General features: G+C 51.8%; 1 protein-coding gene across 1 annotated transcript; it reads left to right on the top strand.

The window, feature by feature from the left end:
* The first annotated feature begins 916 nt into the window (after positions 1 to 916).
* Positions 917 to 18,673, top strand: MAP1LC3A (microtubule associated protein 1 light chain 3 alpha). The gene is made up of 4 exons (XM_056354028.1): positions 917 to 1,078; positions 11,146 to 11,201; positions 16,816 to 16,922; positions 17,454 to 18,673. Exons 1-4 carry the CDS (start codon positions 1,039 to 1,041, stop codon positions 17,614 to 17,616), a joined length of 366 nt encoding a protein of 121 aa, XP_056210003.1. The 5' UTR covers positions 917 to 1,038; the 3' UTR covers positions 17,617 to 18,673.
* Positions 18,674 to 18,730: the final 57 nt, after the last annotated feature.

The following is an 18,730-nucleotide window of genomic DNA, read 5'->3' as shown; positions in this document are numbered from 1 at the left end:
TACTGGTTGGTCAAGGAAAATCCGTGATGTTAAGTCATGGAAGCAGTTGTTTCCTTTCTTTTCTCCTGGTAGAGCTTACCCAAGGATTTGTTTGGTTGTAGTTAAATATATTTTAATTTGTGACGCTTTGAATAATTGGAGCAGGTTTTTAAGAGATGCAGCTTTCGTGTCTTTTTTTTACTAAGGTTGTACTTAAGATTTTTAACATTTTGTGTTTGTTCATGTTTCACACCAGTTCACTGTAAACAATGAAACATTGCTTTGGCAGAATATAGCTTTTGCTGCTGCATGTGTTAAGGCGGGATATTAGACAGGGTTCTCTGTGAAAGGGAGATGTTGTTTGCTGTTGTTTCTCGATTCCTTTGCAGCAGCTCCAGAAATAGCCTGACCTATTTGTAGTCATGCCGTGGTCTTTAAAATATTCAGCATGGACGTGGCTCTGAATGCCGCAGGGAGAACGGCAGGCTTATTAGTTGAGAAACGATAGAGGTAGGTGTGGGAATTGCAGATACTTGGTTATCTCGGTGAGATCGGGTTACGGCCGCGTTCAGTGCCCGCGTCAGCTCGGGAGGCCGCCGGCGTGCGGGCAGCGGCCGGGCAGGCGCCCAGTCCCGGCCGGGCAGCCCCGGGGGTCGCCGCAGGGAGCCGGCCCGGCCGAGCGCTGCTGAGGCGGCCGCCGCGCCTGGAGCCGCCGGCACCTCCGTCCTTCGGGGATCCCGGCCGAGCCGTCGCAGCCCGCCACGGCCTTCCCGCCTCCCGCCGCCCGAGGGGAGCGGCGGCGCTGCCCCGCGGCCCGCTCGCTGCGGGGGCACAAAGAAGCCGCTTCCTGTGGCCGGTGGGGCCAGAGAGGCCCGGGCCCCCTCCCGTCGCCGCGCCGCGCCGCGCACCGTCCCGGCAGCGCTGGGGGGCGGGACGCCCCGGGCCAAGCCCCGCCCCTTCCGGGCGTGCCGCAGTGACGTCACGGCCCGCTCCGCCGCAGCCCCAGTGCAGGCCGCGCCGCCAGACGGAGCCGCCCGCCGGCCCCGCGCCCCGGCCGCCATGCCCTCGGACCGGCCCTTCAAGCAGCGCCGCACCTTCGGTGAGCCGGCCGGGGGTGGGCTGCCCCGGCCCCGCTCCCTCCCCGCCGCGCCGACCTTGGCCCCCCCGGCCGCGGGGCTGCCGGAGGCTCGGGGGCGGGGGATGTCAGCGTGGGCCGCACCGGGCGGCGGGGCCGAGCCGGGCTGGGAGGCGGGCGCCCCCCCACACCCCCCGGAGGCGGGTGGGCTCCGTGCCCGCCCCGGGACCTGGCCGCCGGCGCGCGGGCAGCCCCTCACCCGGCGGGCTCTCTGTGCCGGCGGTGTCAGCCCGGGCGCTGCCGCTCGGCGAGCCCAGTTCCTCAGGGCCCGCGCTAACGGGGCTTTCCGGCGGGGAGGGCGGCGGCCGGGGCCGGGCTGTGCCGGCCCGGAGCCGGGCGGGGCGGGGTGGTGGCCGCCGGGGCTCGGAAATCCACGGGGGGCGGCGGCCGCGGGGCGAGCGTTGCTTCTGGGTCCGGCTCCGCGGTGCTGGCGGAGCGCAGTGACCCGCTCCCGGCGCTAGCCTGGGGCAGCTGCTGTTCCAGCATGGATCCCAGCGCGGATCGCCCCCGACCCTCTTGTTCCAGCATGGATACCCCCCGACCCAGCTCGGCACCCAGAGGCGGCGCTGGCATCGTGCCCACCCCTTTGCTGAGCGTTCCCGGCGGGAGAGCTCCCGTGGAGGCGGCTGCCGGGGCAGGCACCGCATCTCGCTGCCCGAGCGGGTGGCGGAGCCGGGTGGGACCCCGGGTGCTGCTGGGCCTGGCCTTTGCCGCGGGGAAGGTGCTTGCTGCTGGCGGGGTGCGTCCCGCGGGCCGTACGGCCTGAGCTTTATGGCCTGAATAACGCCAAAATCTGTGTGCTTGTGCCAAATAAGGCTTCATTTGTGTTGGATACTGTCCAAAAGCAGGTGAGGGTGTGTTTCCTACAGGAGTTTTAAAACTGGAGCTTTTTCATACTGAACCACTGATCCAGCCTCTTGCTGCTCTCTTGGAACTGTAAATATTTGGTAACTTCTTGGTACAACCCTTCTGGCCTTGAATGCTCACCCAGCCTCCTTCTGCCACAGTTGACTGAGCCAAGCGAACATGCACAAACAAGAATAAAATGCAGCCGGGGTGCCTTGGGAGACTTGCTTGGGACCCTGCTGTGTTCTCCTAAGCTGCTGCGTATTACAAGCAGCAAAGTCCTAGATCAAACCCTTAGTAACTACCTACTGTTAAACTGGTGAGAATCGGCTTACTATGGGCAGGAGGAGTCTGGTTTGCCTTTGCAGATTGCTCAGACTTTGTATGAGCCAGAAGGAAAACAAAATCCGAGGCTCTGAGTAGTTGAAAGAAAGCAGGATTAAAATAGCCCAGGAGGGAAAGAGGGGGGTGAGGGAGTTTGGTGCCGGCAATTGCAAGTGCTCCTTGTTTCTGTGTACTTTCCTTTGCCCTTTTGCTCTCTCAGCTGACTGGTCTGCAATGCTCAGCCAGGAGGAGGAGGCCTGGCAGCCCATGCAGTTGCTTTGGGTCAGGGCTGGAATTACTCGGTCAGAGAAAGTAAATACAGCTTGTTTTCGTCTTCAAATCATTACACAACAGGAGCAGGAAGCGATTGTTTACAATGCAGTTGGAAAGGGCTGATGGAAAACGTTGCCAGAGACACTGTACCCTCAGAATGGCATAATTTTTAAGGCTTCAAAACTTTATAGAAGTGGAATGGTGCCTAAAAAACAGAGAAAAGGCAGTCAGGAATACGAATGTTTACAAAAGGCACCCAGGCTCCAGTTTCATGGTAAGTGGCTTGCTTAGGTCATGGTCTGCCACTCCTTGCTGAAGATTCTACTTTCCTCAATGCATGTTTTCCTCCTTGTATTTTTGAGATCTGTTTTTCCATTCATTGCCTCTGCTTGTTTATTCGCTTTGTGTTGGGTCTGTTCTGAATAAAATTTCTGCATTTCTGTTCATCGTTGTCGAGGACTTGAAGAAGGGACTGGCTGGGAAATGCCAGGGGTTTGAGCCAAGGTGTGTTGAGGGCACTGAGTGCTGACTTCTCCCGTGATCTGATGTGCCATTAGTGGTGAGAGGGTGATGCTCTGTGACCTGGTCCGGTCCTTGGCACGTCAGCAGCAGAGCATTTTTGGTCTGGGTGCACGGGATAAGATCTGACAGTAACCCTCTGCCTTCATGTGCTGAACTCGACTGTAGATGCTGAGGTGGATGTCTCCTGTGGAGTGAGGTCACTGTAGGAGTGCAAAACAATTCCCAGAACAAAGCTGTGGTTTGTATCAAAGGAACAGGGTGTTCTGTCTGTAGCGAGAGTGTGCAGCAGCCTGATGACACCATTGCACTTCCCATAAAGAGTGTGAGTCCTCTGGAGCATTGGGTAGTGCTTGCACCTCCCACTGTTCTTGAAGAGATTGTTTTGAATTGGCTGCTCTGCCGTTGCAAGGCTGCCAGCAGGCTTCAAGCTTTGATTTCAATGCAGTGCTTAGGCAGTGTGGTTACGGACGCGGACCTTAAACCTAGACCGGTCAGCCAACTGAAAGTGAGTTGGCCTCGTGCCCCAGCATCCTGCCGAAATGGAGGCGCTCCGCAGTAAGGCACAGATGTGTGTGCACTGTTGGTCAGCTGGAGCCCCTGGCTAGGTGACAAACAGTGGTTTGACCGCAGCCCCTCTAGACTGAGTGTTCCGATCCCAGGTTCAGTCCTCTGGGAGATCTACTTTAGTTCTGGGAAGCTGCTTCTCTTTAGAGGAAAGGCAGCACATAGAGCTGAACTCCCTCTCCCCTTGGCTCTGGGGAAAAGCGAAGCATTGCCTTCTCTAGGGAGTCATCTAGTGTAAGCCAGCCATGCTTGTACCAGCTGAAAGATCAACGGTGCATGAATTGTACGTCTGGTGCACCATCCTGTGCTTGTAACAATTTTGCTTGTTCAGGGCTTGAAAAAGCATCTTGATCTTGAGCTGAGGATGGTTAGTGGGTCAGCTTGTCGTTAATGCTGTGCTGAGGGTGGTTAGTGGGTCAGCTTGTCGTTAACGCTGTGCTTGGGATATCCATGCTCTAGCAGTTGTGCTTTAAGAGCTGGAATTCCTTGAAACAAGGCTGCTGTTGCAACTTGATGCTTTGCTGCATCTTGTATTAATTACCGAGAATGTGATTTGATGTGGGGCTAATTATCACCATTGAAGAAAATACTGGTACAAGAAGAACTGAATAAACATCCAGAACAAATGCCAACTAGACATGTAGTCCACAAATACTGGTTTATTATTATTCTTTTATATAACAAAAGGTCCTGAATGGCAGCCAGGAACAATAAAACCTGTATGTACTTTGTTACTTAATACTTTCGTCACTACAAAAAGTTGGGAGAACCCCTTGAGCCAGAAGGGTGGAGTGATGAATCTACCATCTGTAAGACTGGTAGACTCTTGCAGCCTCTGTCATTGAGTAGCCATGAGCCACAGACAAGTCATCTCCCTTGGCTTCTTTGTTCCTTCCTCGGTCAGTCCCAGTAGGGATTACGGTCAGGAGAGTCACTGGGAGGCCTTCTGATGTGTCACCCTGCTTGTGACGTTCTGTGGTTGACCTGCAGTGTGTAAACACCTCCGTCTGTGGCCATGCAGTTGTTTGCTGCCTTTTGTTTTCAGAAGGCAGTTTGGAAATAGACTGCGAGAGATGATGAAGGAATAAAATCAAGACTGTTGTGGCTGGCACGTCTCCCCGAATAGGCTATGCATGTCCAGGCATGTTTGTGCACAAATAGCAACGACCCGGGCTGTGCAAAGTCTTTGTGCATGCACGTGTGTGGTGTTCTGCATTAAAAGACAGTTCTTTGTTTGAGCAATTTGAAGTGTCCTGAGTAGTTCTGAGAAATCGGAGCGCATTTGTGCTGTCATGGAGGCTTGTTATTGTGAAGGTTGTTAAGACAGAAGAAAAGGTCAAACAGAAGCTAGAGGGAAGCCCTTGTAGAGGACAGCCTCCTGACCGCTCTTACGGAGGGAACCTGCTGTTCTTTTTCCAGGGCTAGTGAAGCTATGATTAAACATTGAGAAAAAAACCAACAGTTCCTTATCTGGAACTCTGATGTAAATACTCCATATGCCATCCAGACATGACGCAGAAGGTATTGCCCGGTTTGCACCCCGTGCTCAGGAGGTCTAGTGAGTAGGAAGCCCTTGTTTAAGCTGTTTGAATGGTGGAGGCCCAGTGCTCATCCTGCGTGGTCCACAGCAAGGGTTACATGGTACTGTGCAACCAGAGAATGAGCATCTTGACATGAATTTAGACTTCACAGTTGTATGGAGCCCTTATTATGGATTTGCCAGATACAAATACTCTTGCCCGCAGCCAGGTGCAAAATTGTTCTCGGTTAAATTTTGAAACTGCTCAAAAAAAATGAAGGTGGTTCCTGCTTGTCTTATAAAATCCATTTTCAAGCTTTACTCTGGAGCCAGAAAGATTGGGAACTTACGCAAATGAACAAGGCAGCTGAGATCCTTCTGCAGTCACTGGGCTCCAGGACCTAGACATTGAAAAATCCTTCCAAACGTTACACCTTGTACATTACGCCCATTAAATCTTGTAATGAGGCTGGAACAGCATTGCTCCACGGTCATGCTGGTAATACCTTCCTGTGGCAGTGAGCATCAGGCTCTGCCTCCACCATGTTGCAGAGACATGCTTTCTGTCAGACACTAAGTTCAAAACAGTGTATTTTTTGTCCCAAGTCATTCATCCTGTCCAGAGCCCCCCCCCAGCTTTGCAGACAGAAGTAAAATACAACCAACAATCACAGTCACTGTCAAGTTTCTGCAGTGCTGCTGTCCTACGAAGCCTGGGACAACAACCCTTTCTTACTAATGGGGGCAGCTTCTCCGGGGCACGGCTCACCTCATGAGCTCTGCCCCCCTCCCTGGGTGTGGGAGTCTGCTCTTGCTCCTCCTGCAGTGCCACTGGCCTGAGAATGAGCTCTCCAGTATTGGGCAAGGATGGGTCAGGTCAGCTGTTGTGTGAGCTGTGACACATACGCAAGGGCTTATTTCCTGGTGGTTAGAGGTGTCTGGCCTTATGGTGGTGTGATATTACAAAAATACTTATTGACATTCAACTGGAATGACCTGCATAACTTGCCTGTGTCTTCAGTAGTTGCCAGGTTAATCCAGACATACCCTGATTTCAAACCATCCAATTCCTCCTCTCCTTGCAGAAAATCTCTTGGAGAGAGGACCATGTTCTAGCAACCCTCTGCCCTGGGACTGGCCGCAGCAGTTTCTTGAAGAAGCATGTTCGTTCTTGCATCTGCCTCAGATCTGAGGCAGATCCCCCCGCAAGCTGGCCAGCGGAGTGTCTTGTGGATGGCAGTGGGAAAGCCACAGGGCTGGCAGCCTGCTGCAAGTGGAAGGGATGTCTGCATGTTCCCTTCGTGCCATGGGCAGCTGGACCTGGAGCCCCGGGATGTGGGACTACAGGGAGAGGCAGTTGCTTGTGGCTGAATTTCTCCTCTCTGCTTTGCTTTCCATGCACAGCTTTTGCTAGCTCAGGAGCTGTTGACTGATGGCATGTTGCTGATGTTTCCAGGTGGTGTTTTTTTTCTTAATGGTGTTTTCTTAACAGCATTCTAGTCATCGCAGGCAGCAGGGCTGGTTGTAGAGCCTGTCTGCTGCCCCTCAGCAGCACTAGTGCTTGACCAGTGTTTGTCTAGTGTCTCCTGAAAAATGCTGTCCCTTATGCAATTGCACTGTTGGAGGACTTGCCATGTGTTTTCCTTCTGTTCCACCATCTGTATCTTTTGTCTGATTAAGCTCTTTTGCATCCAGAGCTGTCCTTTCGTCCTGTGTCTGCACAGCCCCCAGCACAGCAGAGACCCGTCTCCCATCGCCAGAGTTCCTGGGCACTGCTGATAAAAAAAAAAAAGCTAATGGTCGGAAAGTTCGGCTTAAAATTTTCAACTGTTCTCTTTGACCATCATAACGATCTCATCCTGTGTTACCATGGGATATGATGTGTGCCCACATCTTTGAGAGAACAGCTTGGGAAGGACTTCAGTCAAGGAACAGCTGAGATTCTGGTGTTTTGGACAATTTGCAGGCTTTGCTGTTGGTACTTAACAGTTGAAACAGCAGTTGGAGGAGAAAAAGGCATATGGAATGCTACAAAAATACTCCTGTCTTTCAATAGGCCCTAGCAGAGAAATTTTTCTAGGAATAACCAATAAAAAGTGTGTGTGTTTTATCTTGATGCCACCTTGAGCTCTCACATACTGGCATGGGGGAAGAGCCTGGCTTCTCTCATGGCAGCTGTGCAGTGCCCGCAGCTGGGAGCAGAGGCGACGTGCTTCCCTCTGGGTGCAGTTCATTAATCTTGGCTCAGCTCCTTCAGAACAGCAGCTGCTGTAGCCCCTTCATCCCCTCCTGCTTGGAATCCCTGAGCTGCTGGAATCAGGTGTGGTGGTCCTGCTTCTCCTTGCAGTAAGGAGGGGCCAGGGGAAAAAATGTAGCTACAGACTGGGTTGTGTGAATGGTTCTGGTTCACTTTACATATAGGCTAAGTATTAACTGTTGCCAGGTGCTACAGAAAAGGGGAAAGTCTTAACCTCACTTTGCACAGCTATAATTTCGGAGAGCTGCCCGAGAAGAACAAGGCATGTAAAATCAGACCTGTCATGTATGTAATGTGAGCGTGCAGACACTGCTAGTGAAAGGGGGGAGGGAGCAGTGCCGTACGTGGCGTGAGCTTGGGTGCTAGGCTGACATCTCTGTTGGCATCTCTCTGAAGTGCCCTTTAATGGTTTTCTCTTTATTCCTGTGACTTAAATTAGACTACATGTACATTAAATTAAAGGTGGTATTTATAGCCATTCGTTGCTGTGTGATGTTGAAGATGCTTTCATGAGACACAGGATCAACCTCTAGTTCCCACTCCAGGCTGAGGAGGGTGTGGGTGACCATCACCTATTTCTTGTGGAAGATCTCTAGCCCCTGAACTATTGCGTGCACAGAAATTACCCTTGTGCAGGCTTTGGTGCAGGATACTTTCTCCTGATTCCTGAGCCTGATTGGCTGGATCTCCAAGGCTAGGATAGAACTGAGTGTGCTCCTTAGCCGAGCTTCAGATGTCCTGGAAACTTCTGTTTGAATCTTCAGGCACCTGAACAGCTTGGGTGGGTTGCTCCTAGCTGCCTTCCTGAATTAAGTTTCCAAAATGAGCGTCTCCTGGCCAGAGGAAGAAGTGCAGTGCTTAAGGTGCTTGTAGTTGCAGCACCTACTATCGCTGCATTGTGGTAACCTGCAAATCGGGCACCTCCTGCAGGGTCCCCTGAGATCAGAAAGGCTGCAAAAGCCCTGCACCCATGTGAGCAGAGGGGTCCTGGGCCCTGCACCCATGTGAGCAGAGGGGCCAGGTCCTGGGCACGCGGCAGGTCTTCAAGCATGGGACAGGGCAGCTGCTGCTGTGGTGCATCAGACTTCAGGCTACAGCAGCAGCTCCCTTGTCCCATGCTTTTGAGACCTTTATCACTGGTGGCTCATGCCCTTAATTCCTGCTGAGCATGGAGTCAGCAAGACCTGCAAGAAATGTGCTGGAGCAGCAGCAGCCTGGCATGCTTCTGTCAGAGACACCTGCAGTTTCTACCCCTTGGGGGAAAAAGGGCTTTGGTTTCAGGGGTGGGATCCTGAGATGGTGACGTGTAGCAGGGTGTATGATTTACTGTTTTATTCTCTGTGTGGCATCTTTCTCAGTGTGATGGGCAGGGAGCACCTCTGGCTCCTCTGTGAAAGCGAAGGTGGTGATGGCTGCCAGCCTTGTGCTGAAGTTGGTGGTGCTTCCAGGGAGCAAGAAGCGGGTATCAGGCACGTGACTGCCCTTTGGCACGTGCAGTATAGACTGGTTGGATGCTCTGAGATTATCTATGTTACTAGCCATAATATGCAGAGGCTGCAAATTTTCCTTTGGTGAATTGCTTCTCAGACCCTTCTCATAACTACCTGCACTGTTGGGGCTTCCTATGCAGACAGTTCTGTGATCCTACAGGGAAGTACATGATGTCTAGGAAGTTCATCCATGTGGCCATCTGATGGCATGGAGAGGGATGCAGTGTGGGGTGGATACTGAAGATGGAAAAACTAGCTAGCCATGAGGGCACAGCTTTCTGTAGGCTTCGTCAATACCCAGCAAGTCAGAGTTGATTGCAGCCGAGCTGCCTAAAGTACTTAGGCTGGTAAGTGTTGTCTGCTCACGCTCTGGGTCTCCAGCCTTTCAGATGCCCTGTCCTGCTGAAGCTTGTACGCACCAAACACGTGAGAGCGGAGCTCTGCAGAAGGGGGTGCACATGCTTCTGGCTGGCTGCCCAGGTGGGGTGCTTGTGTGCTGGGTGCTTCTGCCACTGTGTGCTTCAGCGTTCCCGAAGAGGCATTGCTGTGCCAGTGTTGCATGCAGTGCTGATTTCTGCGTAACTCCTTGCTGATTGGGACCTCAGAGGAAAATGGTCTGTATCACAAGGATAACTCTGGATGCCCTGGAGCATTGGGTTGGGTGAAAAGGAGACGTGAGGAACTCCATCTTCAATCATAAACCCCCCAAAAATATGCCTAAATTTTCCATTAAATCCAGATAATCTTGCTCTGTCTTGCTAGCCCATGGAGTCTTACAGAAGAAAGGTCTTGCAATTTCTGACAGAGGGATGTTTTCCCCTCGGAGGAGACAGAAACGGTGCTCAAATGCTTCTGTGATCAGGTGATTTTGTAGTCTTGTGGCCTCTGAAGAAACTTCAGACTCTTCCAAAGTAGTCTCTAGCCAAATTTATATGCAGTAAGGTTTTATTGAATGGTTAGAGGAGAAATCCTGAACATATGTGGGGAGAAAACACACTCAAACACATCCACTTACCCTGCCCTACACAATTCTGGTGGGTCTTGAGAAACTGGGGCTGTGTGAAGCAGGTAAGGGGAGTCAGACTGGAAGCAGGTGGTGCGCCAGCGACTGTGTGGCAGGATGATCCCATGACAGATCCTGTGCTACCCAGATCTTGCATTTCTAGCAGTCCTTAGTCCTTGGCCTTCACTGCCTGTCTTACCTACTGCAATCTATGAAACTGCAGCCCCTGGGCACTTCAGATGGGTCTTTGTAGGCTGTGAAGCACTTCCCAGAGTAGTGGTAATGCAAGGAAGAGCATAGGTCTGTAGTGTCTCAGGAGGAGCATGCTGAGCTGTACCTGGCCCTGGTATGGCTTCTTCCTCTCCTTTCTGTGGCTTTGAATTGTGAAAGTGGAGGGGCTGCTGATAAAGTGGTGAGGGGGCATTGAAATTCTCCTATAAGCTTGAAGAGCACGCGAGCTTTTATGTGCTGCCTGTGGTGTGTGTCAGTAAACATGAACTCTGGAGGAAATGGGTGAGGAAGTGTGAAGACAACTGCAGAAAAAAATCTTTTTAGTACACGGGTCATCTCCTTGCTTAAGTTTTTCTTCCTGTTTCCACAGCAGGGCTAGGAATACTTTCAGTCAGGCCAATAGCTGTTGTAACTACTGTGTAGATCTGTGATAGTGAAGGAGTCCTCCTTGGCAAGGTGTATCTTTGGGGCTGAGGCACTGTGCCAGACAGTGCTTGAAAGTGCACAACAGGCAGAAGGAAATGGCTAAAACCCAGCCCCAGCTGGAGTGTCGTCTCCTCTGGGGAAGCAGCCAGAAGACACCAAGAGCCTGAACTTGCAGAGCTGAGACCCTAAAGCCGTGCTGCTGCCTGGTGCTGATGGTCATGAGCTGCATTTGCTTAAGGCAGATTTAGGCATACGATTTCATAATCCTTATGGTCCCATTTAAGTCACTTGGTTTCCATGTGCGTTGCCCAGTTTTACCAGGCAGGAGAACGTGTCCCTACCTCGGGGATGATTGGGGTGGTGGGAGGCTGTGAAGGGTTGGTCACAGAGGCTGACATCTGGCTGACCATCTCATTGCTGCAAAATGTTCAGAAAAGGCCTGATGAACAGAATTTACATTTCTTTTCTAGTGTCCCTCTTTGTCGGTTTGTGGCTTGCAGGGTAGTTACCTCGTTTTTGCCTGACCTAGCACAGCCAGATGTTTCTAACTTCATTTCTTTACTTCTTTCTTCCCAGCGGATCGTTGTAAAGAAGTACAGCAGATTCGAGAGCAGCATCCAAACAAAATTCCGGTAAGTTACTACTCTTGCCGTTCTACATTAGACTTTGTTCTCATGACCCCTCTGTGCTGCTGGATAGCCTCCACCAGCCAGCCCAGAGGTTACAAAACTGCTCCCCAGAATGAACACAGGACACTGTCCAGCAGCCTCCCGCGCCTTGTACATGCCAGCTGCTCAGCAGCAGGCCACATTCTCAGCAGTGTGAAATACAGTCTTTCTCTTAAGCTTCATGCCTTCCCTAGAGGCAAGGAACTGATTTGATGTCAAGTCTACCTCCAAGCTAGTGCACAGGAGGAAACAGTTTTGGGTTTTGGGTTTTTTTTTTGGGTTACAGTAGCTACCTGACTTTTCCTGGATAACCTGGTAAGGATTTCTCTGTACCTGCCTGGAGAAAGATGTGTGAGTTGATCTTTGCTGTATTGAAAGCAGAGAGACTCTGTTAGTGTAATTCATACGACAGCCAAAGTGTCACACCTGTTCTGTGCTTTCCTAGCACCTCTTGTTGACGTGTAGGTGAGACTCCATGAATTGCTTCCAGTTCTTTCTGCCCATGTCAGACCATACTGCCTTGCTCTTTGGCTGAGGGTGTGCTTCTGATATCCTAGCTGAGTATTTGCTGCTTTTCCTGAGGAGGTGGACAATTTAGAGAAATAATGTGCTCAGGGCTTGCTTGAGTTAGTATTTGCAATACCACAGCATGTATGACCAAAAAATGGGATGTGTTCCTATTTCAGCTTGCTTTCAGTATTGGATGAACATCAGCCTTGTCTTAAAATTGCATACCGTCTTTCTGTATTTAGCCATCAGGGCTTAATGTCTCAGACTGCTCTTGGCACGTACTAGTCCATTTCTGCCTCACTCTTCTTTTGATTTTAGCACAGTGTTTTCTAGCAAGAAGAAATCTTTCTCTTCCTTCTTTTCACCACCACTGTGGTGTCCACGTGTTGTCAGCCCAGCAGAACAGGACTTGCCCCTTGCAGCACACTGAATACCAGTGTGCCATATCATCTACACGTTTATTGACCCCAGCTTTTAGCATTGTTTTCATGGCATTAGGCTGGCCCTGCATTTCTCTAGAGCTGTGGCAGAGCTAATTACAGTGCCTTAAGACTCTAGCAATAAGGACAGGCTAGAAATAAGTTGTACATAAAATATGCGCACATGCATCTATCAAGTGCCTGTATGCAAATGCGTGTTGCCTGGGAAATGGAACAGAAGGAGCCAGAGCTCTGCATCCACATGCAGAATTTTACCAGCACTACTGAAACGTGCTGGGAGAGCTCCCATAGCTGGAGTGCCGTTTGTGCTGGGGTCAGACACCACGTGCCCCAGGAGAGGGCGGCAGTGCCATCAGGACCTGGCTGCTGGTGTGGTTGTCTGGGGAGCTGTGTGTGTGCGTGGAGGTTTAGCCATGGCAGAGACCTGAGCCCTCCCGTACCTGCTCCAGTGACCTCTGTTCAGTGCTGTATTGTCCTTGGTAGTGTCCTGAGTGCCAGCATCGTGAGAGGATGAGGGACTCTGCTAAACGCTCAGCTGCTTTGCTTTCCTGGCCTGACTGACACAACAGGGGAAGGTATGTTTAGCTGCAGGTTTTGCTGGAGCAGTAAAAAGCATTGGGAGGAGAGGTGGCTGTTGAAGGCGTCGGGGTGTCCAGCTGTGTTTGTGTCACTGGTATCTCTGAAGGCCTGGTCTCAATTAGACCTTGACACCAAGTTTGATGCTGTCCCTTCTCCTTTTTGTAGCAATGTTCCTGAAAGTCAATGTACGTTGCTTTCAGCGCTAGGGCTGAGAGCAAAGCCTTGCGCTGCAGAGCAGAGCATGGTGTGGGGCAGCCATGGGTCTGAGCAGTGAGTGCAGGCCAATGGGCTGTAGAAAGGTCTCGGCCTTTTGTGAAAGGCAGGACCTGGAGAGGAACTTGGGATTGGCAAGGGGGGTTGAGCCCACAGCCCAGGGGTCGTTAGGGAGAAGATGGCGCAGGCCGCACCCGTACTGCTGGCAGAAAGCACAGTGTGCTGCAGCTGCTGCCCGCTTCTACCATCTCCAGTTTCCACTCGGAGCCCTTGAGCGAGTCCCCTGAGATATACTGGAGTCTTCTGATTCTCTCCCCCACCCCACCGTGACGCCAGCCAGCTGCGTGGGGCCAACTTGCCAGCTGGGGTGAAACCATGACACGGCCCCAGTGCTCTCTTTCTGGGGCCTGTTGAGGAGCAGCTGCAAGTTTCAGCTGGCTCCGGTGAGTCTTGGAGAGCCTGATATCACTGGGGTGCAGCTTGTGCTGGGCAGCGACGGGAGAAAACCATTTCCCAAAGCACTGTAATGCTAAATTCAGCGAGGCCTAGGGAGTCACAGGCTGTACTGCTGCAGAGGGTGGGCTGGGGAGAGCCACCCCTCGTGCCGATAAGGAAGACTGTGGGTGTTTGGGCCATGCAGAGAGCTCTCTGTTAGGTGATGTGATAAAAAGCTCCTCTGCACACCCACAGAGAGGCAGTGGCAGGTGAGGGAGCCCACATAATGCCCTGGCCTGGCACATTGGTGGGTGGAAACCCAAATTATGGACTTGGAGGAAGGGACAACCTTCTCTGGGCTCCTGTGAGGGCTGTTCTGAGGAGCGGCAGGCCCAGTGTCCAGGGCTGACGCAGCTAAAGATGGATCAGCACCAGAGCACCTTTTGTACTGAAGGGGGCTGCTGTATATATTGCCACTAAAGGACCACCTGCCTGCTCAGCCGCAGGGGACCAGGATAAGGCTGCTGGTGCTGCCTCTGTGTGAGTGCTCTGCATGTCTGGGTTGCTCTCTGTGGCTGGCCGTGTATCTAGGTATGTATGTGTTATATGTATGTGTTCATGTGTGTGTGCCTGCTGGGAATACATTCTCAGCTTTGCTGCTGGTTGGACCTGGGGGCATGGAGCAGTGGCAGCCTTGCCTCTTTTGGGCTCCCAGATCTGGCCCCACTCCCTGCCAAAATCCCTTTCTACCTCTTTAGACTGGCCCCAGAACAAGGCTTGAGTTTATAAATGCTGCCCAAGTACCCTCTGTGAAGGGACTGGGTCGCCAGGCTGTGCCCTACACCGTTCCGCCTGTGCCCAGCTCGTGCTGTTTTTGCAGTGACATCTATGGTGGGTTCCCACTGCAAGAGCAGGTGTCCCACAGTGAGGAACCCCCTGGTCTGAGGCAGCAGCTTGAAAGTGGACACGGAGGGGAGGTGGCTTTGTATACAAGCCCTATGGCCAAAGGGATGTAATATTAGCATATGATCATGCATTTCCCTCCAAAGCTAGACAAGAATGCTTTGTCCACTGGCCACCTGTTCCCATAACTGGGTTACCCAAATAGCAGCTCATGTTCTGGAAACAGAAGCTCTTGGAGCTGTTCTACATGATAGGCCCTCTGTCTGCTCAGGGCACAAGACAGCTGCTGCTTTAACAGCCACTATATCCTTCTCGGCCCATCCTTGGACTATTGAGAGGCTTTTCTTTGTGGCATGAAACTGGCTGGTAATTAGAGATGCCTGTGCCAGTTTGTGGTAGGCGTTAAGTGAGAAATGAGGCACAGCCCAGGTATACGGGGGCCTCTCTGCCTGTAAAGGTATATGCACAAACAAACAGTTGCTGCGTAGCTGCCTCTTTGTGCAAGCTACTTTAAAACCTCGAGGTCCTGCTGTTGCCCCTGTGTTTTCCAGTGGCCAAGGCACTGTCCTTGTATGTGACTTGCGAGTGTTCAGCTCCTTGAGACTATTTATCTCCCTGTAGCCAAAATACTCATCTGTCCAAGTAAGGCTCAAATTAAATACAGCAGGGTGGTTGTGCTTATCTTTGTCCCTCCTCTGCCCTCCTCTTGGAGGGAGGAGGGGCATTAACAGGTTGGTAAGGGGCACCCTGATGCATAATCTAGTCTCTTGCAGAAAATTGTTCTTTCATCAGGTCCCCATCTTGCAGAAGGGGCCAAAGGAGCAATATGTGGCTTTCCCTGATGTTTTTCTCTGGCACTTTTGCTCTGTATCAAGAGGATACATGGCCAAGGTGAGAATACATGGGTGGACTCATGGGGGCTTTCATCTGCTGCTTGCCTGGCCCTTAGGCTCCTGGGTTCCCCTGGTGTGAGCTTTGTCCAGGATGCGCTTCTGAGAGGGTATTTAGGTGCAGAGCTCTCACCAAGGAGCTTCACACCCCTCCCTCACCCAGGAGCTGCCTGCAGCACAGCTTTGCCCACCCTGGTGGGCCCTGAGATAAGCCCTGCGGCCAGGGGAACGCATCAGACACTGCCAGCTCGCTGTGGTGCCGCAGCCCCCAGCCAGAGGGGCTGGTTACCTGTGGTGTAGACAGGCAGCAGGAGGTGATGCTGCCGCTGACAAATGAGGGTGGGAAAGGCCAGTCGGCCTTCCCAGAGGTTTGCCTGGTCCGGTTGGCTCCGCAGAGCCATCTTCTGGGCATCCGGATCTCGGCGCGTGCTCCATCCCTCCACTGACCGAAGGCATTTGCAGTCTCCCATATATTTTTGGAAATGACCTGGGAAAACGATTTACGGGAGCTCCCGATGAACTGATAAACACGCAAGTGTCTTTCTGCGGAGAAAACAACTAGGTAGGTACTGGAGAGATGCGAGATTCGGAGTATCGCTGTAATGGGAACATATTGAGCTTTCTAAGTAATATCATTACTTACTTTAACTGCCTACCACCTTGTTTCTTAGAATACAAATAGTAAATTTCCAGGCTGTTTTAGAGCAGCGATTGTAGCAATCAGCAGACACTCCTTAACAGAAGATACTCATTAATTATCACAGTAGGAAGACTGAACAGAAATCGTTGTTTAGCTGTTACAGAAAGTAGATGCTGTAAGAGCTTTCCCAGGCAAGACCTCTTGCAGGCGAAGACAGGCTGGGCTGTCCCTGTGGTGGCACCATGCTGAAGCGCCCTGGGAGCTCACCACACAGTTGTGTGTGGCATACGGGAGAAGTGGCCATGGGTTTCTGAGCCTTTTTGGAGTCAGTGTGTCTTGAGTGTCAACAGGAGTGGGACTGGCGAAATCCAGACTGCCCCTTTCTGAAGGAATGCCTTGGGTGGCTTCGCAGTGATTTCTAAAACCTGCTTGTTTGGGAATATCTGCAGCAAATTCTAAAACCTGCTTGTCTGGGAATATCTGCAGTTCTTCCTGAGCAAGCAGGGTGATGCTGAGCGGCAGCAGCTCAGAGTAGTGGCACAGAAGGGAAGGAAAACATCTCCTGCTGTGCACTGTGAGTTCAGTCCTTAGATCAAACCAGCAAAACCTGTGGTTTTGGTCAGCCTGAAAGTGATGTTAAAGTACACTTCACTCCTCTTTCGGACCTCCTGCTTGTCAGGGGAGGTAGCTACATAAATCCACTATGCCTGCTGTTCTCAGCCAGCCCAAGCAGTTGGTGGTTTAGTTCGCTTGGATGCTCGCCACTGTCTGGCTCGGGCAAACAGATAAAGAGCTGTCTGCAGCCAACCTGATGGTCACTGCTCACGTCCTTGGTTTTGTTTTCCTGTGAGAGTGAAGCAAAGTGTGGCCTTACCTCAGCTTTTCCACTTGTGCTAATTTGATTTGTGTTTGCCCTGGAGGCCAGTGCTGTGAACTGTGGCTAACCCTACCATTGCCTTTCTCCCCAGGTCATCATTGAACGCTATAAAGGGGAGAAGCAGTTGCCAGTGCTGGACAAGACCAAGTTCCTTGTCCCAGACCATGTCAACATGAGTGAATTGGTCAAAATCATCCGGTGAGTGGGGTGGCCCCAGTGGGCGTGCTGCGAACCTGTCTGCACCCCCAGGCCCTGAACACGGGGTGGTGGGTGAGGATGAGGTGGAGGTGGCTGCCGGAGATGGGGATGTGACAGCCACAGCATCCTTGTGCTGTGGTACAGACTGTCTGGGGAGTCCAAGGGGGAGAAGGTTCTTAGCAACTGGTGATGGGGCTGTGACCTGTCCCTCACAGGGACACTGTAAGTTCATGAGGGGGAGCTCCAGTCCCCTTCTTTTATTCTCCAGCTCAGATGGAAGAGGCCTCTCTGCTCTGCCCTTGCCAGCAGCACCTGGAGAAGGGGGCTGTGCGGAGTCCTGACTGAGGTGGCCTTGGAGCCCCAAGCAGCTCAGCTGGGCCCAAGGAGACCATGTCCTGAGCGTGGTGGGGAGGTCCCAGCTGCGCAGGCCTGGCCCCCAGTGAACAGCATCACTGGGGGGAGGTAGAACTTGCTGTTGCAGAGTCTGCCGCAGGTGGGCTGACCCAGGCCCTCCTGCCCTTGCCCCCACAGGCGTCGCTTGCAGCTGAATCCCACCCAGGCCTTCTTCCTGCTGGTGAACCAGCACAGCATGGTGAGCGTGTCTACCCCCATCTCGGAGATCTACGAGCAGGAAAAGGATGAGGATGGCTTCCTCTACATGGTCTATGCTTCCCAGGAGACCTTTGGCTACTGAGGCGTGCTGAGAGGTGGCATGTGGAGACAGATGAACTGTGGCGCACAGGCCCCCCGTCCTTGGAAGACAAACAGACCAGAGGCTCACAAGAGGGGGACTCTGCTGGCTCCCTTTTTCTCCCTCCCTCCCCTTCCCATCATGCTGTCACCAAAGAGGCTCGTGGCGTGTGTTGGACTCGCACAACCCTTCAACTCTGTGTAGATCAGTCCCACTCCCTCCACACACGCACCCACGTGTGCGCATACATGCAGACACCCACGCGCACAAACAGGGCCTCGGCATCCCATCCCCTTCGTGTAACCTTCAGCTGCTCTCACTGTGCTGTGTACATGTGTGTGCCTGCGTGTGCGTGTTTGTAGCCTGCTGCCAAAACAGTTTGGCCGGTGGTGGAGAGAGGACAGGACACTGTCGCCTTCGCTTTCAGCACAGGGAGAGCCACCTCTCCTCCAAGACACCAATAAAGGGCAGGAGGTCTGCAGCAAACAGATGTTACCATTGCTCCCAAATTTTAATTGATTTTAATTACACCCATATCAGATTCTTGGTGCTACTGAGTAGATGTAGGCATCTCTGTAGGACTGTGGATAATGTATATCCTTTAGATTTATTAGGGTTTTTGTTTGGTTGTTTTGGGGTTGTTTTTTTTTAGGGATAGATTGGAATGGGGAGAGGAGGTAATCTTTCCTGTATTCTGTAGGTAAATCAGGCTTCGTTGCACTTTAAAGCATAGTAGATGTCAGAGTGGAATTTACTTTTAATTTATACAGGTTTGCCATATATAGTGCTGCTCCTCTGTTGACAGTTGTACTTGGTTGTCTTAGTTTCTTTTTTTTTTAATAAAATTAATTTCCCTTCTCTCTGTCTCCCCATTGCATGCAATTTTTCAGTCTCTGTGTGGCAGAGTTCACTCAAGGAATGTAATGATTTATATTTGCTATGTTCCCGTTTCTCATGTATTATACCAAAAAATGTGTACGATAAAATCCCACCCAGTTTAATCTATACAAAGGTATATATATAAATATATAAAATAAACAAATTCAAGTCGTGTCTTGTAGGAATGTTCTGTTCCCATCTCATTTGTCTATGTTAATGTCCCTAGTATCAAGTAAGA

The sequence above is a fragment of the Falco biarmicus genome, chromosome 10, assembly GCF_023638135.1.
Source record: "Falco biarmicus isolate bFalBia1 chromosome 10, bFalBia1.pri, whole genome shotgun sequence".
NCBI lineage: Eukaryota > Metazoa > Chordata > Aves > Falconiformes > Falconidae > Falco > Falco biarmicus.
The sequence above is the reverse complement of the archived record's forward strand: the minus strand, read 5'-3'. Positions and strand labels throughout refer to the sequence as shown.